General features: G+C 51.3%; 1 protein-coding gene across 3 annotated transcripts; it reads left to right on the top strand.

Annotated features, from left to right (window-relative positions):
- Positions 1–765: 765 nt before the first annotated feature.
- Positions 766–27,234, top strand: SUPT5H (SPT5 homolog, DSIF elongation factor subunit). 3 transcript variants are annotated; one of them, XM_040252658.1, is made up of 30 exons: positions 767–856; positions 1,121–1,198; positions 6,564–6,726; positions 10,107–10,172; positions 10,696–10,707; positions 11,197–11,266; positions 11,383–11,451; positions 11,557–11,622; positions 11,952–11,982; positions 12,714–12,782; positions 15,561–15,812; positions 16,952–17,041; positions 17,149–17,219; positions 18,878–18,983; positions 19,213–19,306; positions 19,394–19,530; positions 19,939–20,094; positions 20,176–20,322; positions 21,158–21,304; positions 21,394–21,519; positions 22,392–22,476; positions 22,805–22,924; positions 23,006–23,108; positions 23,192–23,319; positions 23,410–23,515; positions 23,977–24,135; positions 24,454–24,622; positions 24,738–24,941; positions 26,641–26,736; positions 26,813–27,234. In XM_040252658.1, the coding sequence occupies exons 2-30, from the start codon at positions 1,124–1,126 to the stop codon at positions 26,954–26,956; spliced, it is 3,261 nt and encodes a 1,086-aa protein (XP_040108592.1). In that variant the 5' UTR covers positions 767–856; positions 1,121–1,123; the 3' UTR covers positions 26,957–27,234. The 3 variants fall into 3 exon arrangements, with proteins under 3 accessions (XP_040108594.1, XP_040108592.1, XP_040108593.1); XM_040252659.1 differs by lacking the exon at positions 767–856 and adding an exon at positions 870–944; XM_040252660.1 differs by lacking the exon at positions 10,696–10,707 and having other exon boundaries at positions 766–856.
- Positions 27,235–27,743: the final 509 nt, after the last annotated feature.

The following is a 27,743-nucleotide window of genomic DNA, read 5'->3' as shown; positions in this document are numbered from 1 at the left end:
TTGCGACCCCATGGACCTCTCTGTCCAGCACCAGGCTTCTCTGTCCATCATTAACTCCTGGAGTTTATTCAGACTCATGGTCCATTGAGTCGGTGATGCCATCCAACCATCTCATCCTCTGTCACATTCAGAAAACGAAGATCATGGCATCCGGTCCCATCACTTCATGGGAAATAGATATCAGGTGGCCCATCCAGTTACATACATATTTTTCTGAACTTAGGTTACCGCGTCTGAGACATAGGGGTAATCTACCTCCCAGGAATGTTTCAGAGGCTGTGAGATAGAATCTGACTTATTTGCAAATTTGTTACTGCTTGCTAATTCCCTGCCTCCTCAAGGCTTAGCACACCGCGTTAGGCATCTGGACTAAATTACTTCTGGCTGATGCTGAGGCTGGAACTCCAATTCTGTGGCCACCTCATGCGAAGAGTTGACTCATTGGAAAAGACCCTGAGGCTGGGAGGGACTGGGGGCAGGAGGAGAAGGGGACGACAGAGGATATTCCGGGAGTTCGTGATGAACAGGGAGGCCTGGTGTGCTGCGATTCATAGGGTCGCAAAGAGTCGGACACGACTGAGCGACTGAACTGAAATGAACTAAGAAAAGGCCGATCAGAGGGGAGTTAAAACACGCCCATTTGACCCTCCGAAAATGTGGGCTCCACGCCCTACTTTAAGAAATCTCTGCCACTCTCAATATGGCGTCCTGAAGTACGTCATCGGGGACGAGCCTCGGGAGTCTCGCGTTAGGCGGGCGGGGCCGAGGGGTAGATTCTCGCGAGAGAGCACGTCAATCCCAGTTAGGCGTCGTGTGAACAGCAGCTGGTAGCGAAGGCTAAAGAGTCGCTAGAGCGGTGAGCCGGTGGGTTGGAGGCCGGGGTTTCAGGCCAGGGGGTTGTTGGAGGCCAGGGAGGCGTAGAGACTGTATTAGGAGCTCGGGAGGTATGGCAGGTGGCGTGGGGGAGGGGGTTCTCTTTCGGGTTCACGGTTACCAGAATAAGGCTGCCGGAAGTGCGCTTAGGGATTTTTCTTCCTGGAACCCTAGGGGAAACTGAGGCTCGGGGTGGGATTCCGAACTGGGGGGTTTCGCTGAGGCCGCTGTCTTTCCCTGCGAGCAGAAGATGTCGGACAGCGAGGACAGCAACTTCTCCGAGGAGGAGGACAGCGAGCGCAGCAGTGACGGCGAGGAGGCCGAGGTCTGTGGCTGGGATGCTGGGGGAGACTTGGGGCCTGTCAGGAGGGAGAGAGAGAGAAATAGGCAAGCCCAAGTCAAGCAGAAGCACAGGTGCTGGAGGCCTTGGATATTCCAGGTACAATGAGATAGCAAGTGATGTTTTTGAAGGACTTGACATATGGTAAGAAATATTAGTTTTTATTTTTAGGTATGCTCAGTTATTGGAGAAATATACTTTTAGTGTTTACTACCTGCTAGACACAATTCTTAACCCTTGGCCTAAACCAGTAAACAAAGCAGGTTTTAAAAAAAAATCTTTCTTTGCTCTGGTGAAGGTAAACAAACATAGCTGATCGTTTAGTCATTTGTTAAGCTAGAAGACACTGGAGAAACGTAGAGAAGAGAAGGGGACTAGGCAGACCTGGTTGAACTTTCAGTAGGACCATGGTGCACCTGGGAGGGTGACGTTTGGCAGTGATGGAGTGAGTCATGTCATATGCGGGAAGAGTGTTCCCATAAGGGGGAAGAGCAAGTGCAAAGTTGGGAGCATGTCTGTGGTGGTCAGAAATTAACAAGTCCAGTTTGCCTGTATCAGAGCAGCGTAGCAGTAACAGGAGCCAGATCATGTCAGATCTTGAAGGCTGTGGTGAGGAATTTATCCTTAACCGAGTGAGGTGAAGCCTTGTGAAGTTTTTTGAGCAAAGGAGGCGTATGATCTAATATTTTGAAAAGATCACTGTGCTTTTGGGTCTGTTGAATGTCAGTGTTTAGGAACCAAATACACACATTTCCTGGGACATATCTGATTGTAGATATTCTTTTATTCTGCTATTAGCCTCTTATTTAGTTTTGATTTATTCATTTGTTAAACAAATGAATATTTGAGCACCTTCTGCTCTGTTCCAGAGACTTCCTAGGTGTTAGGGAGAGTGGAGCAAGGCAAATTTCTGCTTTCACAGAGTTTGCATTTAGTAGGCAATGATTACAGACTAACAAAGAGATGACACTGTGATTACAGAAATGCCAGTTTATTGTTAGAGTTAGTTGCAACACTTGTAAAAAATTTTATGTAAAAATCAGGTGAGGTCCACAGCAGTTCTTTGCTCAAAAGTGGCACCCCCCACCACCTTTTTTTTTCATTGTACATGGCTAAGTGAAACTTAGCCATACAACTAAGATGTATAGGATCTTAGTTCCCTTTCCCACAGATCAAACCCGTGCCCCCTGCAGTGGAAGCTCGAAGTCTTAACCACTGGACCGTAAGGGAAATCCTGACACACCCACCTTTAAAACTGGGAATTTCTCTACTTCCCAGAGTATATTAATTGCCATTTGTCATCATGCAGATTTAAGAAAAGGAAAATTTCATAACCTAGGTCTTGAAAACATCAGATAGATGGAGAGAGCCATAGGCTTCCCTTGAACTGCCTCATTTACTTACGTTTCCTGTTTGCCCACTTGCAGGCATTTGATTGTCAATCCTTGTCATGCTCTTTGAGGAGTCCTTAGCTTGCCAGAATAGGAATGGGGCAAATGGGAAGATGACAAGAAAGGCTTTTCCTTCAGGCTGTATCACTGGATCCTTGGTCCTCTGACTCATGGCTTCAAGACACTGAGCTTGTGGTTAAAGCCGGGTGGTAATGAAACCAGGATCCCCAGTTCCTTTGCCTGGCTGAGGTAGTGTGGTTTGTACTGTGCAAGTCTCACTTCCCTAACACCACGTCGGGCTTTTTTTTCCTCCACATCAGTCTTTTAACTCACCTGCTGGCTCACCTGCTCTCACCAGGAAAGGCAGGAGGGCAATGTGAGGGCTTTCCTCACCTCCAGAGATAGGTTTGACTGGACTTTATATTTTTATTTTAGTTGTGCTGGGTTTTCGTTGTGGCACAGGCTTTCTCTAGTTGTGGCTCGCGGGGGCTTCTCTTGTTGCGGAGCGTGGACTCTCTAGTTGTGGCATATAGGATCCAGTGCAGGCAGGCTCAGGAGTTGCCGCACTTGGGCTCAGTTGTTCCCTGGCATGTGGCATCTCTGTTCCCTGACCAGGATCAAACCTGCATGCCCTGCTTTGTGAGGCTGATTCGTTTTTTTTTTTTTTTTTTTTGAGGCTGATTCTTAACCACTGGACCACCAGGGAAGTTCCCTGGCTGGGCTTTTTAGACAGCCAAGTGCTCCTGTGAATACACAGGTGTGTGTGTGTGTGCTAAGTCTCCTCAGTCATGTCCGACCCCGCGACCCCTTGGACTATGTGTAGCCCAGCAGGCTCTTCTGTCCTCCAGGCAAGAATCCTAGAGAGGGTTGCCATGCCCTCCTCCAGGGAATCTTCCCGACCCAGGGATCAAACCCAGGTCTTGTGCATTGCAAGCAGTTTCTATACTATCTGAGCCACCAGGGAAGCCCTAGATAGACTGCTAGGGATGGCAAGTAATGAGCCACCGTTGAGGCAGTTATCCGGTTTATTATTCAGCTTAATTCCATCACCAGGGGTTAAACCAGTACCCCTTGCAGTGGAAGCACAGAGTGTTAACCAGGGAAGTCCCTGAGTGATCATCTTATTCATCCATTCAGCGAGTGTTCTTTGAGTTCCTGTTATGTTAGGATCAGTCTCCCTCACGAGCCCTGTGTTCAGGTCGAGATAGTTTATAAGCCGATGGTTACTCCAGGGCATGCTGAAGATGGGCTATGTCAGGGCATGTTCAAGTCCTGAGGTAACAGAGATGATAGGGAGAACTGTCTCCTCAGAGAATGGGGAGCCAGGGTGGCAAGAAGACTGCTGGAACTGACCCAGGGCGATGATGCCGAGTTCCTGGAAATCAGGCTGTGGTCCTGATTTGAGTTAAAATAAGGGATACTATGGGCTAGTCAGAATTCTGTTTTGAACAAATACAATTGACCCTTGAACACAATGGGTTTGGATTGCTTGGGTCCAATTATATGTGGCCTTTTTTTTCAATAGTATATTATACCCCAGGTCCAAAATGGGTTAAATCCCGAGACTTATAATGGTGGATACTGAGAAACCCTGTAGTTGGAGCGTTGCCAGTAAGTTATGTGTGTATTTTTGACTGTATAGAGGGTCAGAGTCCCAACCCCCATGTTATCTGAGGGTCAGCTGTATTTTTAAAGTCGTCTTCTGTGCCCAGCCCTGGGCTGGGTGGTGTTGAGGACCTAAGAGCGTCTGAGCTATCTTGGGCCTTTCACTCGGAGCTAGCTCATGTGGTCAGGGCTGTGATGGTGGAAGCCCAGAGGGTTGTGAGCCTAGAGAATGTGCCTGACTCTCCCTGGTGGGGAGAGGGCAAGCATCACTTCCTGAAAGAGTATTTTGATAGAAGTATGAGTGAGAGGCGGAGGAAGATGGCTTTCTATGCTGAGGACGGATGGTGGACAGTGCTAGGAGAGCGTGCTGTAAGAGCCTCAGTGGGTTTGGACCTAGCGTTTAGGAGGGCTGCCTGGAGGGCTGCCTGGGGAGGTGGCACAGAGGGAGGGGCAGTGGGCCCAACGTGCACTTGCACACCAGGCAGCTGGGCCTTCACCTGAGGGCAGTGGGGAGCCCTGGCTGTTTTAAGCAAGGGACTAAATGATCAGATTCATGTTTTAGATCATAGTTTCCCAAGACTGTAGATGCTTTCCAGGTGGGGAGTAATGAGAAGTGCTTTTAGGTGGAATAAAAATAAGACCTGAAACCACATTGAATCATTTAGTAAGACAGTTAATTTCCTTTTTATTTGCATATCTTATCTTTTAACTGGGTCATGGAGAAAGTTTCACTTTAGTGCTACTGTGTCTTGAACACCTTTCTGAAATTTCCTAGTGTCTGTGTTTGGCAGGGAGAACAGGCTTTAGGCTTAGCCTGCAGGAGGCAACAGGCAAGTTCCAATCATGTTGGAACTTAGTTAACATTGTTTTCCTTTTAATTTTATGGTTACTTTCTATTTATAACAAGTGAAGTGAAAGTTGCTCAGTCCTGTCTACTCTTTGCAACCCCAAGGATAGTCCATGGAATTCTCTAGGCCAGAATACTGGAGTGGGTAGCCGTTTCCTTTCTCCAGGGGATCTTTCCTACCCAGGGGTCGAACCCAGGTCTCCCACATTACAGGTGGATTCTTTATCAGCTAAGCCACAGGGAAGCCCTATTTATAACAAGCTAACATTTAGAGTTTTAACTTCTGAAATGTTTAAAAGCAAAAGAAGTGCCTCTTCAGTAAAATTTCCAGTGAATTTAAAGAAAAATACCAAATGGGTTGTTCTAATTTGGAGATGGTGAGAAGTCATGAAGTTAATGAGGGAAAGGTTAATGTTTGGGGACACTGTTTGGTATGAATCATGTCCTTTTGTGATTTGTATGAAAAGAGGGGATTGGAGGTCAAGAGACAGGAAAGGAGGCTGGGGCAAAGATTCAGCTTTAGAGGGCAGTGTTCTGGCACAGGTTAGGGGCTCTGGGACAGGAGAAGGGATAGATTGAAGAGATAATGTTCAGAAAGTAGAAAGATTAGAGTTTGGTGCCTAGTGGGAGCTAGAGGAGGCTAGCATGGGTCTAGGGAAAGACCCTGAGGCCAGTCGTGACATGGTGGATGTGAAGGGCTCAGAGGACATCAGGGGAAGGTATCCAGGAGGCTGTTGGCACATGAGGGTGTCTAGTTGTGGGAGAAGAGTTGGGGGCTGGAGACAGATGGGGTTGTCATCTACAGAGACAGGAAGTGAGATCATGGAAGATAAAAGGGCCAGAGAGAGGAGTGCATAGAGGGAGAAGGAAAGTGGGCCTTTGGCTGAACCCTGGTGGCTGACACCAGCATTTGAGGGGTGAGCCCAATAAGGGGAACCTGCAGAGGAGCAGGTGGAGAGGTTAGAGAAAAACCAGGAGTGATGCGGCAGATACCAAGGGTAGAGCAGTTCCCCAGGGAGGGAGAAGTCAGTGGGGTGAGAAGTCTTACGGGTAAGGTGCAGAGACTCTCCACAGAATTAGCTGTGGAAGGTGATCCGTGACCTCGGCAAGCAGTGTAGACTGCAAACAGCTCTGGGAGTCATTATCACAGTGACACAGCCACGGGAGTGGGTGAGACGACCTGGGGGAGTCGTCGTCTAGAGAAAGACAGGAACCAAGGATCACGCCTAAAGGAGAGAGTGTTCAAAGGCTCGGCAGAGGCTAGCAAGGAGGTCTAAGGGAGGGCGAGCCCAGGTCGGCTCCCAGATACTGGTTGGGTGGGTGGTGGTGCCGTCACTGAGATAGGGTGGCTACTAGGGAGGCCCGGCCAGGGTGGAGGAGCGTGTTCACAGAGCAGGGGGGGCGGTGATCAGCCAGGCAGAGCTGAGGTCAGATTTAGGGATGGAGAGCATGGTGTCTGGATTTGGGGGGTTCAGAACACTGGTTCCCCAACCCCCCCACCCTGCAGGTAGAGGAGGAGCGGCAGAGTGCAGCGGGCAGTGAGAAGGAGGAAGAGCCCGAGGAGGAAGAGGAGGAAGAGGAGGAAGAGTATGATGAGGAAGAGGAGGAGGAAGATGATGACCGGCCCCCCAAGAAACCCCGCCATGGCGGCTTCATTCTGGATGAGGCTGGTATGTGACAGGGCCGGCAGGTGCTGAGCGGACGCTGGACTTCCACCTTCGGTTCTGTTTCTCCAGGGTATTATACTTGTTAACCTTTTCCTTTTGGTAAATGTCAGACCCTCACCGGTAGGATAGTATACGGTGCCCTGTGTGCTACCAGTAGTGAACAGCTCAATGCTGCACTTGCTTTGTGTGTTCCTCCTCACTCCCACCCACCACCAGAAGGTGGTGAAGCAAATCTCAAATAACTTTACCCCCAAATATTCCTCTGAATAACCTGTAAAATAGATCCTTTTGAAACACAGAATTAAAATACCATTGTCATGATTTTAAAAACTAGCGATATACCGTGCTAGTCCTGAAAAGCTCAGGTAACGTAGAAGTAGGCAGCTGGACAGGGCAGCGGAGGCGGACAGATCCTGGCCTGGCTCTGCTCTTTCCTCAGGGGCCCTGGGCAAGTGGCTGCCTGTCTCTCTCAGCCTCTTTACTGTTCTGTACAAGGCAGCAGGCAGATCTGCCTACTTCAGCAGGAATATTTTCAGGGATTTGGGGGATCAAGCGTGTAAAGCACATCAAGTTGGTGGCAACCCAAAATGTAATGGCCAGCCTGCAGTAAGCCCTCAGAAAACAGGGTTGTTATTTATTCACGTTGTATGGGCCCACATCATATCTACTGTTCTAACTGCTTTTCTGTTCAACGATTGTGGAGGTGTATATAATGTAGATAGCTTAAGTTAAATGACTTAGGTTAAATGAGTTAAGTTAAATGTAAGAAAAGTTTTCTGAACATTTGGCAGGTCCTCAATAAATTTTAACTGTTAACATTATCATCATAGAAATGTTTTTTCTGATGACTGCCTAGTGTTCCATTCTAAAATGTGCTTTATGGAACCAGTCTCTTGGTGGACGTTGAAGTTGTATGTAATTTTCAGTAGTAAGCAGCATTACCATGAATATCTTCATATATATTTTAACACATATATGCAAGTTATTGCGTGGGCTAGGGGATCTTAATCTTTTTTTTGTGCTGTGGCCCCTTTTAGAGTCTGCTGAAGCCTATGAAAGTGTGAGTCCCCGACCCTTCTTAGAATCATGTTGTGAAATGCATGAAAAAAAGTACATAGAATTCCAAAGGAAACAATCATGGTGAAATGCTATCTGAATATTAAAAGAGCATTGTAATGTGGATCTCTTTGGTGGGCTCATGGCTAAGAGTCTGCACTTCACTGCAGCGAGCGTGGGTTCAGCCCTAGTTGGGGAAGTTCTGTATGCTGTGCAGTGCAGCCAAAAGAAAAACACTGTGGTGTATGTGCTGCTGTTTTTTTTTTAGCATACTGAAAAAGCAAGGTTTAATGGAGGATCTGTTAAGAATCTAATTTTGAAGTAGCAATGACTGTGAGTAATATTTTGAGGTATTGGTAGTTACACTATACTATGAAAGTACCAGACTTCACTGCTTAACATGCTGTGGTTTGTTGCCATTGTTCATGATTGATGTAAATACTTACAGATTAGTGAAAATGAAGATGCAGTTTTTTCATCTAACATAGACCGTGCAGATTTTCTACATGGTAAATCCCTAAGTCAAACTGCTGGACAAAGGGGATACATATTTTTTTAAAGCTTTTCGATACCTTTGGCCAAATATAAGCTCCCAGAAAGGTCATACTACTTGATACTCCCACCATCTGTGCAAGCGATGCTTGTCCCTGTGCTTGTTGCCTATGCCTAGGCAAAGGGGAGTGACTTGGAACGCCACCCCTCATTTTCTTGGGACCCTCTTACCAGAGAGGAAACCAGGGAACAGAAGGGCAGGAGAAGCCCTGGGTATTCCTGGTTCTCAGAGAGCTTCAGGCCTTTTCTCAAAGGCTGAGGGGGAGGGAGTCCTTGCTTAGAGAAAAGGTCTTAGCAGATGGACTCAGATCAAGAGAGTGGATAACATGCCATCTGACACAGATGGCGGTCACTAGGGACACCCACTTAGTGGTGGTGGGAGTGTCACTGGGTACTGCCTGTGGGAAAGCTCTGTGGCAGTGCCCATTAACATTCCCCATGCAGGGACCCTTAGAACGAGCAATTCCCTCTGAGGAATTCACCCCCAGGTACATAGAGATACGAGAACAGATGCTTGCTGCAGTCTGGTGTGCAGTTGCAAATGTTTGGTGACTTCAGTGTGCACTCTTGATTAGGGCCTCGTATAATGAACTCCGGGCTTCCTTGGTGGTTCAGCAGTAAAGAATCTGCCTGCAACGCAGGAGCCGCGAGTTCGATCCCTGGGTCAGGAAGATCCGCTGGAGAAGGAAAGGGCAGTCCACTCCAGTATTCTTGCCTGGAAAATCCCATGGACAGAGGAGCATGTCAGGATACAGTTTATGGGGTTGCAAAAGAATCGGACATGACTTACTAACTAAACAACAACAGCATGACGTGCTACAGGGCCGATCATCAGGTAGCACGTGAGGCGTGTGCCGCTGTGGAAGCGCTCCAAGCCGTCTTATTGCTTAAAGAAAGAGGGTGAGACAGAGCAACGGGTGAAAAATTGTGTGCAGGGAAAGTAGTAGTGGGGGGGCTTATAGGTATTTCTTATGTGTGGCCAGATTATCTCTATAACAGAAGCTGGTCACACAGTTGGATCTGGGAAAGGGGACTGAAAGGGCTTAGAAATGGGAGGGAGACTCACTGAACACTTACCTCTTCTGTACACTTTGGAATTTTTTGTCATGTTTTTAGTGTAGTATTTGTTACATACAAAAGAATACATGTAATGTAACAAAGAGGTTAGGTGCATGGACCCTGGAGCCAGATTACTTCTCAGGTACCAGTTGAGAGAGCCTTTGGACAAGTTAGATGACCTCTCTGTGTCTCGGATTTCTTACTATGAAATTAGAAAGATGGTGGTACCTCTCTTAGGGTGGCCAGGAAGATTCAGTGAGTAATCTGGCAAGTACTCGGCGGGGGGGGGGGGGCGCACTTGGTACCCTAACATTAAGTGTTGGCTATTAGAAATGTAAGAGAATAATAATAAAACCTACAAACCATGAATCCTGTCTTTAAAAAAAAAAAAACTATGTACCAGTCTTCCCTTAATAGTTAGGAGGGAACTCTTTGGCTTGCTTATTTGGATCTTGTTTTTAAAATGGATCTGTGGGTGGTGGAAGGGAGGGATAACTTTTAGAATCAGGTGGATCCACACATGAGACTGTCCCTGGGGCTTAAAGCAGCTCTGAGGCCTTGGGCAGGAGCCTTGCCTGTCCAAGCCTCAGTGTCCTGATATGGAAGCTGGGGGTCCATAATATCCACTACCTGGAGGAGATATCTTCTGGGAGCTGGTGCGATGAGGTCACCTTTGCCTTGGCTGCACCACTGACCACTCGGCATTTCCGTTTCAGATGTGGATGATGAATACGAGGATGAGGACCAGTGGGAGGATGGAGCAGAGGACATCCTGGAGAAAGGTGAGGGGGGCCCCACCTCCCGGAGACCGCCCGGGGTGTGGCCGAGAGGGTCTTGAGAGCCCACCCACCCCTGCACTGTCCTGCCCCTCACCCTCCTCACCTTGCTTCTTTCTGTCTTTGCCAGAGAGACCAGCTCTGCACCCTTTTCCTTTTAGGCCCATGAGCTGGGGGGTTGGGGGCTGTGGGGAGAGGACTCTGGGATCCCAGGGCCCCAATGAATCCCTTCTGGGGGTTGGGGGGGGCAGGCTGTATCCCAAGCTACCCCCCACTTCTTGGGCCAGTGCCACCCCTTCCCTGTTATTTTCCGTTCTGTGCGCCTCATACATTTCGGCTTCTCCCCCAACCACCTGGTGCCTGGCCTTTACTTTTGATTTTCAACCTTCTTGTGTCCCTCCCTCCCCCTGTCCCCCACCCATTGGTTGATTTCGCTGCTATAATTTGGCTCATACTTTGTCTGCCCTCGCCCACCACCACCACCACCACTACCACCACCACCACCACCACCACCTCTTCCTCCAAGTAGAAGAGATCGAAGGTAAGAGCTTGAAAGTGTGATTCCCCCCCGCCCCATGTCCTGACATCTCCTCCTTCCTGCCCGTGGCACCCTCCCTCACCCCTGGCCCCTCCAGCCCTGGGGGCTCTGACTCATGCAGGGTCCCCAGGCAGGGGGTTCTGGGGCCAGATTTGGCCTGGGAAAGTATGTGTGTGTTTGTGTGTGAGTGTTGTGGGGTGCAGGGGTAAGGAGCTGGGTGAGTGGTGTGGGGTGGAGTTCAGGGTGTGCTTAGACAGTGGTTGTGAGTGGCTAGGAACAACTGGGTGTCCCCAGCTCCTGGGCCCCACCCCCAAGGAGGACACTGGGAGCAGGATGCTGAGCAGGCCAGAACAGGGGCTGAGGGTTGGGGGTTTCCTCAGTGAGGTGTCTCCTGCCCCAGGACCCAACTCTGACCCCCAATCCCCCACCACTTTCTCCAGGCCCCCGCTCTTCATCTCCCCTTACTCACCCTGTCTGCCCATTTCTTTGCAGCCTCCAACATCGACAATGTTGTCCTGGATGAAGACCGGTCTGGGGCTCGCCGCCTGCAAAACCTCTGGAGGTGAGCTGAGATGGGAAAGGGTGAGGCCGGCTTCCATGGGGAGATCTGGGGGCAGGTCAGCCTACCCTCCTCTCCTCAACCTTCCATTCTCGTTCACTTTCTCTCTCACACCCCAGGGACCAGCGAGAAGAAGAACTGGGCGAGTATTACATGAAGAAATACGCCAAGTCATCTGTGGGAGAGACGTAAGGGCGTGTGCTGGGCCGGGGTGGGCCTGGGAGCATGTGGTCCCTTAGGAGGGTGGGGGTCTGACAGACGCCCTTCCTGCCTGACTGCCCCTCTCTCTCCAGGGTGTATGGAGGGTCTGATGAGCTCTCGGATGACATCACCCAGCAGCAGCTGCTCCCAGGAGTCAAGTAAGAGGGTGGGACAGGAGGGCTTAGGTGGGAATTTTTATGGGGTGATGTGCCCACATGGCTCACTCCCTGAAGTGAATCAGGCCACAGAGTTGCACAGACGGAGTGGTGGCTGGTGGGGAAAGAAGGGAATGGCACGTTGGTGCTTTTCTCTCTCCTTCCTCTGCCTGCTCAGTTGGTGCTTTTCTCTCTCCCTCCTCTGCCTGCGGATGGCAGAATGGAGAAGGGAGCGGGTATGGAGGGAGAAGAAGAGGGGTGGGTGTGGTGATGTGTATGTTTCCCATGAGGAGATAGATTTACTAAAGGGCTTCTTTTTCCTCTCCTGTCAGGGACCCCAATCTGTGGACTGTCAAATGTAAGGTGTGTGCCCTGGCCTCATGGCCTGAGGGAGGCAGAGGAATGGAGACGCGGCCTTGTCAGGGGAACTCTCCTTGACCTGTCGGTCTCTTGGTCCTTCTTCCTCTGTCTCTGCATCCTTTTCTCTCCTTCCCCCGCCCTCTTCACCCCCTCCCCTTTCCCTCACTAAGTGTCTCCTCCCAGGTTTTCTTGCCATCTGTGCCTCTTGCTCTCTGACCCCTCCTTCTCTCTTGTTTTTCTCTCTCTCCTGTTTTATTTATTTTTTTCTTTTTTTGACTGCACTGTGTAGTTTGTGAAGTCTTAGTTCAACCAGGGATTGAACCCAGGCCCCCAGCAGTGAGAGCACTGAGTCCTTTCTAACCACTGGACAGCCAGGAAAATTCCTGCTGTCTTATTTTGTCTTTTGCCCAGTGACACTGTCTGTCTTTATGTTTTTAATTGAGGTGTAATTGACTTACAATATTATGTAAATTTCAGGTGTACAGCATAGTGATTTGCAATTTTTAAAGATACTGCTTTCGTAATTATTATAAAATATTGGCTTTGTCCCTTGTGCTGTGCAGTGTATCCTTATAGCTTTATTTTATTTTATACATAGTAGTTTGTAGCTCTTAATCCCATACCCCTATCCTGCCCTCTCTGGCTCTGTCTTCCTTGCTGCTCTCTCCTGTCCACTTTTCTATGTCCTGTTCTCTGTCTTGTCGTCTCTCTTAAGCCTGCCTTTATTCTTCCAGATTGGGGAGGAACGGGCCACAGCCATTTCCTTGATGCGCAAGTTCATTGCCTACCAGTTCACAGACACGGTGAGTCGGGTAGGCAGGCAGCCTCAGGGTGAGAGATGGGTAAAGCCCAGAGTGAGAGACAAAACAGGGTCAGGGGTACCAGGCACCCCAGCTGAGCAGCACTGCCTGTTAAGTGAGCTGCTTCAGCTAGAAAGTGACCCCTTTCTGGGTTGGAGGGTTCTTTTGTGCCTGTCGAGGTGCTGTCTTCATTCTCTGCATTTCTGGCAGGGTTCCCCAGCCCCTGCACCCCTCTGAAAGTCAGCCATCTCTCTTCCTGAGCCTTTTCTGCCTGAGGGTGAGTTCTTCCTGTTCACCAACCCTGGTGGGCAGCTGTCACCCTCTTGCTGTTTGGTTGGGAGTCCTAGTATAGGGCAGTGTGGCTAAGTGCATCACAGAACAGGCCTGTCAGGAGAATTCCTTCCTTCTCTTTTTCAGTGTTATCAAAGTCCATTGAGCCGCTCCTCTGGACTGCTCCCAGCGCTCGGCGATGCTGAGGGTACAGCAGTGGCCGTGCCAGCGCTGGTCCCTGCCCCGTCAGGGCTCGCTTACATGCAGCACACAAAACATGAAGTAATGCTGACTGCGTGCAGGGCAGCAGATGCTGCAGGAAGGGCACAGATCTATCTTTAGACTGTTGAGTTTTGATTCCTGCCCCTGTGGCTTCCTCACTCTGTGACCTTGATCGAGCCACTTCCCCTCTCTGTGCCCCTTGCTTTCACCTCAGCATCTTTAGAATTAAGTTATCTTTGAACATGTCCAACTCCTAAGTCAGGGCTTGTTCTACAGCATGTGTTCAGTTGTTTTCAGAGGCGTAATTGTTAGTTTTGGAACCAAGGCCTGCTGACTGGTAACTTTCTCGCTGAATGTAATTTGTATTAGACCGAGTGCATTGCTTTCACCTGTCAGAGCAGTGGGTGTGTGTCAGTGGGACCAGTGGACAGCTGCAGGATGTGCAGATCGTGATTCTAAATGTGCTCAGACTTCTGCTTTGTGCCCTAGGCAAGATTCTGGTAACCTCATTTGAGATAGGACTCAAATGGTACATGTATATCATAAAAGCCAAAATCTCTCCATACCCGAGTCCCATTTTCCAGAAGTAATTGTTGGTCTGTGTGCCTTGGCTTCATAGTTGGCTCAGTGGCAGAGAATCCGCTTGCCAGTGCAGGAGCCACAGGAGATGCCCGGTCGATCTCTGGGTGGGGAAGATCCCCTGGAGGAGGAAATGCAGCCCACTCCAGTATTCTTGAGGGGAAAGTCCCATGGACAGAGGAGCCTGGCGGGCCACAGTCCCTGGGGTTGCAGAGGCGGACATGACTGAGGACCTGAGTGCACAGTCTCGTGTCTTTCCAGACCATCTTCCCTGCGCACTGGAAGACGTGCTGTTTGTTAAGTCGCTTCCGTTGTGTGACTGTGACCCCATGGACTGTAGCCCACCAGGCTCCTCTGTCCGTGGGATTCTCCAGGCAAGAGTAATGGAGTGGGTTGCCATGCCCTCCTCCAGGGGCTCTTCCCAGCCCAGGGATTGAACCCAAGTCTCTTATGTCTCCTGCATTGGCAGGCGGATTCTTTACCACTAGCACCACCTGGGGAGCCCTGTTTTGGGTATGTGTATTGTCAAAACCAGGAAAACATGGAATAAAAACTTGAATTTCTATGTTTAAATGATTATTAAAATATCTAATACCTAATAGGTATTTTTAAAAAATTAAATGATATTATATACATATCATTCTGCAGAGAGCCTTTTCTCAGCACCATGATCATCTTTCTATGCCCAGGAAATATAAAGTTGTTAACATTTTTTTGCTATTAGGAACAATACTGAAACAATCTAGTTGCTTTTTAAAAAATTGAAATGTAATTCACATACGATATGAAAATATATTGCTGGATTTGATGTTCTGTTTCATTAAAGGTTTTTGCATCTGTGTTTATAGGGGATTTAGTCTGTAGTTTTCTTATGTTGTCTGTGTTAGGTTTTGGTATCAGAGTAATAATGGATTCATAGGACTGATTGGGAATGTCCCCCTTCTATTTTTTGGAGGCTTTTGTGAAGGAGTGGGGGTAATTTTTAGATGTTTGATAAATTTCACCAGTGAAGCCATCTAATCCTGGGCTTTGGGTGAGTGGGTGGGTGTGCGTGTGTGTTTTTTGATTATTAGTTCAAAATCATTACCTTGTATAGGTCTATTAAGATTTTCTATTTCTTTTTGAGTCAGTTGTAGTAGTTTATGTTTTTCTACAAAAAAGAAATACTCATTTCATTTAGGTTATCTAGTTTATTGGCATGCAGTTATTCATAGTATGCCTTAAAATTCTCAAAGTTTGGTTGGTAGTAATGTCCTTTCTTTCATTCCTGATTTTGGTAATTTGAGTTTTTTCTCTTTTTTTCCTTGGTCATTCTGGCTAAAGATTGGTCAAATGTATTGATCTTTTCAAGCAACCACCTTCCCTATTGTTTTTCTAACCTCTGTGTCACTTATTTCCAGTCTGATCTTTATTGTTTCTTCCTTCTGCTTGCTTTGGGATTAATTTCCTCTTTCTTTTCTATTTTCTTAAGGTGGAAATTTAGGTTATTGATTTGAACAAATTTTTAAGTTGGTGTTTACAGGTGTAAATAAACCTCTGAGCACGCTTTTTTTCTGTGATAGTAACTGCAGTACACATCCTCGTGATGGGGTCATTACACAACATGTTTCTGTGGGATAAATCCCTAGAAGAGAGCTTGCTGAGGTTGCAGTCGTTCCTGGTACTAGCAGTCATGTCTCACTGTCTCTGCCCACCGGCTTGGCCCTCCAGCCCCTGCAGATCAAATCGGTAGTGGCACCAGAGCACGTGAAGGGTTACATCTACGTGGAGGCCTACAAGCAGACCCACGTGAAGCAGGCCATCGAGGGTGTGGGCAACCTGCGGCTTGGCTACTGGAACCAGCAGATGGTGCCCATCAAGGAGATGACGGATGTGCTTAAAGTGGTGAAGGAGGTGGCCAACCTGAAACCCAAGTCCTGGGTCCGCCTCAAGCGGGGCATCTACAAGGATGACATCGCTCAGGTGCCTGGGGCTGGGCTGGGGCAGCTGAGGAGGCCAGGGCGCTCTGTCCTATCCTCCCTTCTCTATGCTTTATCCTGTCCAGCCCTCTGATTTAGTCAGAGAGCAGAACACACTCAGGTCAGGTGAAGCAGAGTCTGGACTTTTTTGCGAACACACAGGAAATGGAGGACCATCTTCTGTGGGTGTTTGATGAATGTTAGGTAATGGTGAGGCAGTGAGCCATGTGAAGTTCTCGGGGAAGAGGTGTGGCAGAAGGCAGCATGTGAGCCAGGATGGGTGAAGCAGAGTGAGCGAGGGTGAGAGTGGCAGGAGATGAGCTCAGGGAGGCAATGGGGGCCTGTCGCCCATCCAAGAACTTTGCCTTTTACTGGAGTAAGATGGGAGGCTCCAAGGGAAGCTTGGATTTTAATAGGATTACTCTGCTGACTACATGGAGATCAGACCACTGATTCTCAAGCAGGGGTACCCCCAGGGGACCTTTTACACAGAATGGAGACATTTCTGGTGGTTTTAACTGGGAAATGAGCTGATTGTAACATTCAGTGTATAGAAGTCAGGGATGCTGCCAACATCTGACAAGGCCTGGGACAACCCCGCACAACAAAGGATCACCTGGCTAAGGAAACCCTGCAATAGACAGGATGGGGCCGCAGGAGCAGGGAAATCAGTGAGGAGACTGCTGTCTGGTTTCCTGGTGACGGTGGACAGGACTGAGGTTGCAGTAGTAGAAGGGGGAGAAGAGGTCAGAATTGTTGAAGGCAGAGCTGACAGGTTTGCTTCCAGGTTGGATGTGGGTGTAAAAGAATGCCTCCCACATTGTGTGCCTGAGCAAAAGGAAGAATGGAGGGGACCTGTGGGGAGAGGAGCAGGTTTGGAGGCAATCAGGAGGTCAGCTGCAGTTATGCTGGGTTTGACGGACCTTTTAGACATCCAGGTGGAGCTCTTACGTCGTCAGTGGGTACTTAATTTCAGGCTGGAGGGAAGACAGTCAAGAGAACAAATCTGGAGTTGTTGTCAGCAGTTTTGTTTCCTCTCATCATGCTCTGTCCCTGGCCGTTCCTGGCATTTCCTCACCCTCCCTGTGTCTGGAGTTGGGGAGGGAAGGCTGGGGCCCTGCTGACCTCCCCCGGACTTCTCAGGTGGATTACGTGGAGCCCAGTCAAAACACCATCTCCCTGAAGATGATCCCACGCATCGACTACGACCGCATCAAGGCCCGCATGAGCTTGGTATTGTGCGGATGTGCTGCTGGGAGCGGGAAGGGCGTGCTTGATCCCTGCTGGTGGCCAAGTCCTCATCCCTCACGCTTCCCATCCATGACTCTTTTCCTACCCAGAAAGACTGGTTTGCCAAAAGGAAGAAGTTTAAGCGGCCCCCACAGAGGCTGTTTGATGCAGAAAAGATCAGGTGAGTGTCCTTGGGCTGGGCTGGGTGCCCAGATCTGTGGTGTAGGATGTCCCTTTGCAGATTCTCCTGTAGAGCTGGGCTCCCAGAGCCATCGAGGGTTTAGTTTATGAGTGGTTAACTTGGCAGTGTAGCCTTAGCCAAGTTATTTAACATACCTGTGCCTCAGAGTTTCCTCTGCTGCAAAGATCAGTAAGAGTAACCCCCGCTTCCTAGGATTGCACTGAGACTCAAAAGAATTAATATGTGTGTGTACCCAAAATAGCACTTGGCACCTAGTCAGTGTGAGGAAGGGCAGTGCCCACTGTCAGTGTCACTTACTGAAATGAGATTTTTTTTTTTTTTTGAAATGAGATTTATTGACACATCAGGCATTCTAGTCTCTTTCCTAATCTCCTAATGCCTGGACACCTCATATGGGTGTACAGAGCCCCTTCTGTTCAGGACGTCTCTGTCCCCCTCCCCCTCCCCAGCTGAGTGGACCTCTGGAGCACCCCAAGGTTTCCATCATCCCAGGGCTTCTGGGGGCTCCAGCGGGGAGGGTAGGTGAGGAGGATGAAGAAACAAAAGCAGCTAGTGATACTTACCCTCTGGTCCTGCTCTGGAACACATTGTAAATGTGAACAGACAGTTTTTTCATTCTGATAAAGGCTGGATTGTAGAATGAGCCTTTTGATCTGCTAGGCTGGGCTAATACCTCCAGGCCAGGCCAGATTAATACTGCACATGCCTGAATTGGACTCATTTACAACACTGGTCTCCCCCCAACTGGAAATCCCCTTATTGAGAACAAACCAGAGCGACCTTTCCCTGCCCCGCAGCCATCAGTCTGACAGTGCCCAGACCTGCCCAGCTGAGCACACTCGAACCCCTCTCCCTAGATGCACCGTGTGCATGAGAAGATGATCGGCAGGAGGAACTCAACCTGCTCTGCACACTCCCCTTTTTCAGAAGTGGACAGGCTTTCCCTCCCCACTCTAGCAGCATGGAGCAGGATTTGAGGGTCCCCCTGCCCACATGACCCATGTGGGTCACCCCACATGCAGGCCAGGAGAGTTAAAAGCACAGGCTTGGGAGTCCTAACCCCTGCATTTGAACCTTGACTCTTAGATTCATAGGCTTGGCTACCTTGGCCATATCGTGTACCCTCCCTGAGCCTCATTCTCTCACTTCTCTGGAAAATGAGGGTCATATTACTGATGTCACGGGCTTTGGAGAGGAGTCAGTGAGGTCACGTGTACGTGAGTGTTAACTGTTAGCATGGTCTGATACTTTGTCTAGCTCGTACTCACCGAGTGAGTGCCTGCTGTGTGCCAGGCACTATTGTAGGGTAAATAGTGAATAAAAGATGCTAAGTCCGTGCCCTTCTGGAACTGCCATTCTAGGGAGATGTATCAAACAGGAGCTCATCAGAGGGTGTTAATGAGCCCTCATTAAAAATAAAGCAGGGAAGGGGGCGGCAGAGTGCAGAGTGGCGGGAGCAGTGTACCCTGCCATTGAGGCAGGGCTTTCGGGCTTTGTGAGAGGTCACTTCCACCCAGAGCGGGTGTTTGGGATGAGATGGCTCAGGCATCCCGTGTCCACTTCCCCCTTTGCCAGCGGAGGAGACTGAGGCCCAACAAGCCTCTTAACACCCTCTTCTCTTCCCCACAAAATCCCAGATCCCTGGGGGGTGACGTTGCCTCCGACGGTGACTTCCTCATCTTCGAGGGGAACCGTTACAGCCGGAAGGGCTTTCTGTTCAAGAGCTTTGCCATGTCTGCTGTGGTAAGGGTCCCAGAGGGAGTCGAGCCAAGGGTGGTGGAGGGCGGGAAGGCCCAGCTTTCTCCCTCCTGCAGTTCAGGCCCCAGAGCAGTGGGTTATCTGGGTTTGTCCCAGGTAATCCTCAAAGGAGTATCCCCAGGAGAATAACCGCACCATCTTTCCAGCCCTTTAAGCTGGGCTGTGCCACTGACCTTCATCTGCTTTCTTCTCTTCCTCTTGTTTTGGGGCTCAGATCACAGAGGGTGTGAAGCCCACACTGTCTGAGCTGGAGAAGTTTGAGGACCAGCCAGAGGGCATTGACCTGGAGGTGGTGACTGAAAGCACAGGTATGAGGTCACGGTCGGTAACCCAGTCCAAGGAGAGGGCGGCCCATGGTGAGTAGCCCCCAGGTTAGCCCTGTGTCTGCCCCGCAGGGAAGGAGCGGGAACACAACTTCCAGCCCGGGGACAACGTGGAGGTGTGTGAGGGCGAGCTCATCAACCTGCAGGGCAAGATCCTCAGCGTGGATGGCAACAAGATCACCATCATGCCCAAGCACGAGGACCTCAAGGTGGGGGCCATACCACCTGTGTGTACGTGCTGGGTTGAGAGCATGATGAAACCATGGAGTATTCTTGAGGTCACTGGTTTTAGTTTGCTTGGGGGTGCGTCTGACACTTGTCCAGGCCCAGTGGTGTGTGTCTAGGGTGAGGCTGTCTCTAGGTGGGTCTGAGGAGGTCTCTGTAGTCTGGTGTCAAATGTTTTGGGGATGGCCCATCCCTATGCAGGGTTAAGGGTTGTTCAGGCTGATATCCTGGGTTTCTGGGGCAGGCTGAGGGTGGTCTCCAGTTGGGGGCGTGAGCCTGGCATGGGTTGTGGCCCGGACTTTCTCAGAATACGAGTGGAATCTGAAGGCGGGTGGGCTCGTGGTCTGTGGTGACTTCCCTAACCTGCTCGCTGTCCTCACCCCCATCCCCAGGACATGCTGGAGTTCCCAGCCCAGGAACTTCGCAAGTACTTCAAGATGGGGGACCACGTGAAGGTGATCGCTGGTCGGTTTGAGGGCGACACAGGCCTCATCGTGAGGGTGGAGGAGAACTTCGTCATCCTCTTCTCTGACCTCACCATGCACGAGGTAGCTGGTGGGGGGCTGGGAGCCGGGTGGATGTACACGGAGCCACATGGACCCTGCTTCACCCACTTCCATCTCTTGCAGCTGAAGGTGCTCCCCCGGGACCTGCAGCTCTGTTCGGAGACGGCATCAGGTGTGGATGTCGGGGGCCAGCACGAATGGGGGGAGCTGGTGCAGCTGGACCCCCAGACCGTGGGCGTCATTGTGCGACTGGAGCGGGAGACCTTCCAGGTGTGTGTGCTGCATGCAGGGGCCTCCTCTCCCTCCAGCTTTTCATCCTGGGAGGTGGCGGAGCAAGGTGGCCAAGAACCCAGACTGCTCCGGGTGCAGACCTGGCTCTGTCATGGGGGGCTCGCTGTGTGACATCGGTCGGGCACGTGCTTGTCAGTTAGCCTCTCTGTGCCTCAGTATCACACCTTGTGAAAAAGAAGTAGCAGCGGCATATGCTTCAATGGCTGTGACTGAATCCCTGAAGTCAGATGTGGACCTGGGCACTGGGTGCTGGGCTTAAGGGCTGGGTACTACTGATGTCTTCCTCCCCTTCACTGAGGATGTGGCAGCCAAAGAGTATAAACGCTTAGGACCCCGGACTCTGGATTCACATCTCAGCTCTGCTGTGTGACCCTGAGCTAGTAACTTGCCCTCTCTGGGCCTGAGATTTTTCCCTGTAAAATGGGAGCTGTGACAGCACCCACCTCAGAGGGAAATTTGAGGCCTCAGTGGAATCTTGTGTGAAGAGTTTAGCACCCATCTGGCACAGAGTGATGGATAGACATTAACTATTATGTTAACGTTTGTTCCTCTGCTCATCTCAGGTCCCTGATGCTCAGTCAGAATGGAGTCTCCTTCTAGAGGGTGTTTTGGAATGACGGGGACATTTTTGGGTGACCCGGTACCCAGGGGGTGGTTCCTAACATCACCTGCCCCAGAGTCAGGGAGTCTGGACATCCTTAAGAGCGTGGGACAGTCTCCCATAGGAAGAACCATCCCACTGCAGGGAAGCCCTGCCCCACATGACGCCTTTCAACTCTCAAGCCACTCGGTATCCCCTCCCGTCCCTCCGTAGGTGCTGAACATGTATGGGAAGGTGGTGACTGTCAGGCACCAGGCTGTGACCCGGAAGAAAGACAACCGCTTTGCCGTGGCCCTGGACTCAGAACAGAATAATATCCATGTGAAAGACATCGTCAAGGTCATTGACGGCCCCCACTCGGTGAGTATAAGCTTTGTCCCATCTGTCACAGCTGAGAGATTTGGGGTGGAGCGTGGCCACGAGCTGACTGTCCTTCCCCCGTCCCCCAGGGCCGGGAAGGCGAGATTCGCCATCTCTTCCGCAGCTTTGCCTTCCTGCACTGCAAGAAACTGGTGGAGAACGGCGGCATGTTTGTCTGCAAGACCCGCCACCTGGTGCTGGCAGGGGGCTCGAAGGTGAGGCGGGCATGGTGGCACCCTGTCTGCTGGCCACCTGCCTCAGCTCTCTGGTCTTCCCTGGCCTCAGGAGTGACACAAATGGGCTTGATGTCCATTTGGACAGGAGGGCAGATGCCAGTGTCGGGTCCTTGGCAAAAATTGTGAAAAAAAAGGGGTTTGAGATTCTGATCTATTTACCAAATCATTTATTCATTCAGTTTTATTGAGCACCTATTAGGTGTTTGACACTGGAGTTGCGGCAGTGAACAATACAAAAAAACCCCTGTCCTAGTGCTGCTACTCTGGAGATGAACAGATAAATAAATACATGTGTGGTACAACTTGGGCTGATGATGAAGGATAAACCATGATAAGGAGATAGAGAGTATGGGGGTTGCTGCTTTCGAGAGGACGTTAAGGACAGACTCACCTTCTTGAGGTGGCATTTAAGCCAGAGACTTGAAGGAAGGGTCGGGGCGCCCCATGAATGTCTCGGGACAGCACAGTTCCTGAGGTGGGATTTGTAGGAAGTTGGGCAGAACTAGGTATCCGAAAGGAAATCAGATGTGGGATCTGGGGAGCTGGGATCAGGAGATGGTCTCCTCAGGGCCCTGCAGATGGAATGCGGAATCCCCATGGCTTGCAGTTTGTATGTCACCAGGGGTTTAAATTCCTGACCACCACATCGTAGTCCCACTCCTTGCCTCTTGATTGACAGGCCCACAGTGGCAAAGGGTGGCAGTTTTCCTAAAGGGAATTGAGCCATTGTGACCAGAAGGAGGGAGGGATGGCTGCTGGGCAGGTTCAAACAGCAGACGTGGGATGTGTGGGGCCTGGGAACCTGTCACTCAGGCCCTAGCTGCCAGTTCACTTCTTGTCCCTCCCCCTAGCCTCGCGATGTGACCAACTTCACAGTAGGAGGCTTTGCCCCTATGAGCCCCCGGATCAGCAGCCCTATGCACCCCAGTGCTGGAGGTGAGGGGGATCTGGGGTGTGGATGTGTCTGGGGGGTGGAGGAGGGATGTTGTTCAGCCTGCACTCACTATCTCCTCTGGGCCGGCCTGCAGATGGTAAGACTCACAGCCCAGCAGAGACCCGACCCCCAACCCCTGCCAACAGTGACGGCCCAGGGTGGTCAGGGCTGTGAAGGGAAAGCCCTGGGCTCTGGTGGGGGACCGCCAGAGGAGGCTCCTAACCCAGAGGTTGGGGGGAGTCAGGCGAAGAGGGGGCTGGAAGGGACCCTGGCTGTGGGCACAGCATGGGGGTGGGTGGACCGGGGACTGGTGACATTCTTCCTTCCCAGGTCAGCGCGGTGGCTTTGGCAGCCCAGGTGGCGGCAGTGGTGGCATGAGCAGGGGCCGAGGGCGGAGAGACAACGAGCTCATCGGCCAGACTGTGCGCATCTCCCAGGGGCCCTACAAAGGTGATCTGCGGGGCCGTGTGGAGGCCCGGGGAGGGGCGTGGGGAGGAGAGCCCGCCTGCTGACCTCCTGCCTCCCCACCAGGCTACATTGGTGTGGTGAAGGACGCCACAGAGTCCACTGCCCGCGTGGAGCTGCACTCCACCTGCCAGACCATCTCAGTGGACCGCCAGCGCCTCACCACCGTGTACGGGCCAGGGCAGGGCTGGGAAGAAGGCTGTTGGGCAGTGGGAGGGCCCTGCTCACCTCCCTTGTACTCTGTGTCTACAGGGGCTCACGGCGCCCAGGCGGCATGGCCTCAACCTATGGGCGGACACCCATGTATGGCTCCCAGACGCCCATGTACGGCTCTGGCTCCCGCACGCCCATGTACGGCTCTCAGACGCCCCTCCAGGATGGTGAGCGCCCCCAGCAGACAGGGATGGGGGTGGTGTGGAGGGGTCTGGAGACAGGACAGAACTGACAGACACGTCTCTCTCCCATTCCAGGCAGCCGCACCCCACATTATGGCTCTCAGACGCCCTTGCATGACGGCAGCCGCACTCCTGCCCAGAGTGGGGCCTGGGACCCAAACAACCCCAATACACCATCACGGTGAGCTGGGTCCGGGGCAGGGTTCCCTGAGTGTGTGTGCCTGTGTGCGTGCCAGTGTGCATGAGTGGTTCCACTGGTTATCTGTGGAATGGTCAGGTCTGTGTGACCTACCCTGAGTCCTCTGCTCACAGCCCCAGGCTGGTTATGTGAAGGAGGGTAGGCCTTGCTGGGGCTGGAGGTAAGTCATACCCCAGCTCCCATCAGAGTAGCGAGCTGGGATTAAGATGTGGGCCTGGAGACAGAGTGTGTGACCGTCGTCATGTGGGTGGCTGCATGAGCTTGGATGGGCAACCTCATCTCTGTTTCCCAAGTCTGCCCACCTGTGAAACAGGCCTCTGGATGGGCTGTCTGTGAGGATGAGGTTGCCTTGGTTTTGCCTGGTGTTCCGTGCTGTCCTGGAGGCATTCGCTACATCGCTGTGACCACCATAGTCGTTCTCAACAGACCTCTCTCCCCAACAGGGCTGAGGAAGAATATGAGTATGCCTTTGATGATGAGCCTACCCCATCCCCACAGGCCTACGGGGGCACCCCCAACCCCCAAACACCTGGCTACCCAGACCCCTCGTCCCCGCAGGTCAACCCACAGTACAACCCACAGACTCCAGGGACACCAGCCATGTGAGTCCATTGGGGCTAGCCCTTATCAGCTGCTGCCAAAACCTTCTCGCTGCCAAAGCCTCCTCACTGCCATCACCTCCTTCTTTCCTTCTAATATTTATTTATTTGGTGCATTGGGTCTGCATTGCATCATGTGGGATCTTTCATTGCAGCATGTGAACTAGTTGTCGCCTGTGGGATCTAGTTCCCTGACCAGGGATTGAACCCAGGCCCCCAGCATTGCAAGGCGGATTCTTAACCACTGGACCACCAGGGAAGTCTCTTCTCTCCCCTTCTAATGCCCCCAACTAATACCCGCTTCGCTCCTTGTCTCTGCAGGTACAACACAGACCAGTTCTCCCCCTATGCGGCCCCCTCCCCTCAAGGCTCCTACCAGCCCAGCCCCAGCCCTCAGAGCTACCACCAGGTGGCGCCAAGTCCAGCAGGCTACCAGAATACCCACTCCCCAGCCAGCTACCACCCCACACCCTCGCCAATGGCATATCAGGTACTGGTCAACTGACACGCCCTTGAGTGTGCTGGGCTAAGATGGGCCTTGGGCCTGTAGGGACACCCAGGCCAAATGACCTGTTCCCAGCAACCGCATCCCCTTTTCCCTACAGGCCAGCCCCAGCCCCAGCCCTGTTGGCTACAGTCCGATGACACCTGGAGCTCCTTCCCCAGGTGGCTACAACCCGCACACGCCGGGCTCAGGCATTGAACAGAACTCCAGCGACTGGGTGACCACTGACATCCAGGTGAAGGTGCGGGACACCTACCTGGATACACAGGTGGTGGGGCAGACGGGTGTCATCCGCAGTGTCACGGTAAGTAAGGCCCCAGCTGGCGGGTGGGCAGGCATCCTCTCCTTTGGGGTCCCCAATCTCTGTGGTACTGGTTTGTCCTGGTTTTCATTGTTGTTGTGTGTTTGTTTTTCTTACTATCTATCCACATCTTCCAGTAGCTGTTTATAGCTCGAGACATAGATGTGGAAAGGTTTGGCATCCAAAACTTCACAAGGCAGAGAGTTCTGCCTTTTATGCTCATGGCCCCATCAGCCTGGGAGATCTAGTGACTGGCACCCAGGAGTATGGCTACTTTTTGACACTTCAGTAATAAGAACTGAGTGCTCCTCTGTGCTAGGCTTTGGCTTAGCACCAGACCCCCATGCCCCATGGGCGCCCCCTTCAGTTTTGCTGACCCTTCATTCTTCCTAGTCACTGAATTCTCTTCAGCCTCAGGGCCTTTGGTCGTTACTTTCCTTTGTCTAGAACTCTCTTCTCTCCATTCTTTGTCTAGTTAACTCCTACTCATCCTTCAGAGCAACACCTGGGCTGTCTCAGGTCTGTCTCTTGCGGGTTCATGTAATTCTTTCTCATGTTATCTACCTGCTGCCTAAAAGCTTAAAGTTTACCCATATGGGCTTCTTTGATTACCAGGTCTGTATATTCTTCCTAAATAGCCCCAGTTTCTTGATGCAGGACTGACACTTTGTTGGCCCTTCAGTACATATTAATTGAATTAATTAAACACTAGAGATGAAGACAGCTCCAGCCTACCCTCACAGATCTCACATTCCCATGGGGGAGACAGACATCCCCAGACAGCCTGAATGGCCAGAGCTGGGATATGGGAAGCACAGAAGGGAAGGGGAGCTATGTGAACCCTGGGGAGGCACCTTACCCAGCTTTATAAGTGTTCAAGGAGGGCTTCTGGGAGAAGGTTAATGTCTGCGTCGAGACCTGAAGAATGAATAGGAGAAAGCCAAGGGAAATGGCTGGGGAGGGGGTTGAGAGTGCTGAAGCTAGGGGGCATGTGCAGGAGAGGGAAAGCCTGGCACACGTGGGGAGTTGAAGTCTATGCACTGTGGCTGGAACTTAAAGAGTCAAGGGGGAACTGAGCCATGAGGCCAGAGGAGAGGCTGCAGCAGATTACATGCCAGCCTGGGGAACTTGGATTGTGTCCTGAGGACACTGGGGGGTGGGTATCTCAGCAGGGATGGGATCAGATATGTGGTTGGGAATTAACTCACTTGTTGCTGTGTCATAGATGGATCAGGTGTGGTGAGACGGGATCAGGGGCTGGGAGCCCAGGGGGAGGTCAGGTTGCACTACTGGGCTGTGGGAAGGAGGGAGGTGGGAGAGAGCCTAATTTAGTCTCAAGAGCCTAAATGGACAGGCCAGGGACCTTGGGGCCATCCTTGAGACGGGCCCAGGAGAAGCAGCAAGTGTCGGGGAGAAGCTGAGGCCAGTGTGGGACATGAGTGAAGGGGCTGAGCAGCAGTCTCCCTTTTGCCCTAAGTTAGCTTCATGCAGATGCTTCTCTTGCTGGTCTGATCACCCTGCCCCGCCATCCCCTCTACACCACAGACCTCAGGCCTTGGAACCAGGCCCAGCCTTCCCCTTTCTTGCCCCTGTGTCACCTTGGGAAAGTGACTTCTTAGAATGAGTCCTGATCCTGTGTCCCTTGAGGGCAGGGGAGTATCAGTCCTGTGTTAGGAGCTGACCAGGCTGTCCCCACCCCCAGGGAGGCATGTGCTCTGTGTACCTGAAGGACAGTGAGAAGGTTGTCAGCATCTCCAGTGAACACCTGGAGCCCATCACCCCCACCAAGAACAACAAGGTAAGAGAGGGCAAGGAGATGTTAGGGTGTGGGGCTGCTGCCGTGGCCCCTGACCCCGTGTCGTGGCCCCTTGCAGGTGAAGGTGATCCTGGGTGAGGATCGGGAAGCCACAGGTGTCCTGCTGAGTATCGATGGCGAGGATGGCATTGTCCGCATGGACCTTGACGAACAGCTCAAGATCCTCAACCTCCGCTTCCTGGGGAAGCTCCTGGAGGCCTAAGGCAGGCAGAGTGGACTTTGGCAGATAATCCGGCAGATGGAGAGCATCCCTCTTTGCTTCCCTGGCCCTTGCCTCTGACTTGGGATCCAGGGCTGGGAGTAGGGCTAGCCTGGTGGTTCAGGATTTCTTTTATTTTCCTTTCTGCGTTCCTTTCTCCCTCCCTGATATTCATGGGAATCAGAGTAGAGTCTGGGGGAGGGTCCCCACCTTCTTATTCCCCACCTTCCCCAGCTTGCTTTTGTGTTACGGTCTTTCAATAAAAAACTGTTTCGTCAAAAGTCCTGTCTGTTTTTGTTCTGGTTTGTAAGTGGGGTCATTTGCAGACCCCACTTAATACCTTGCTGTGGGGTCTTCAGCAGGTAATGGTCCTACTTAAGCCATGTTATTCAGTGGAGTTTGAGTAAACTCCAGGAGGTGTTGATGGACAGGGAGGCCTGGCGTGCTGCAGTCCATGGGGGTCGCAGAGTGGAACACGACTGAGCGACTGAACTGAACTCAGCTCAACTCAAAGCCTCATCTAGAAAATGATACTCCATGCCCCAGAGACTATTGAATGTATGAGAAGACACTGGACAGAGATTTTAGAACAGAGACTGCCATGTGACTGACAAAGTTACATCTAACTTGTGCTTGAGTTGTGTTAAGTGAAAACTAGTCAGTATCCCTCTGCAAGGAGATCAAACCAGTCAATTGTAAAGGAAATCAACCCTAAATATTCATTGGAAGAACGGATGCGGATCTTTTGCCACCTGATGCGAAGAGCTGACTCAGTAGAAAAGACCCTGAT

Source organism: Oryx dammah, unplaced genomic scaffold (genome assembly GCF_014754425.2).
Source record: "Oryx dammah isolate SB20612 unplaced genomic scaffold, SCBI_Odam_1.1 HiC_scaffold_13, whole genome shotgun sequence".
Classification (NCBI taxonomy): Eukaryota; Metazoa; Chordata; class Mammalia; order Artiodactyla; family Bovidae; genus Oryx; species Oryx dammah.
This window is presented reverse-complemented; position numbering and strand designations above follow the sequence as displayed.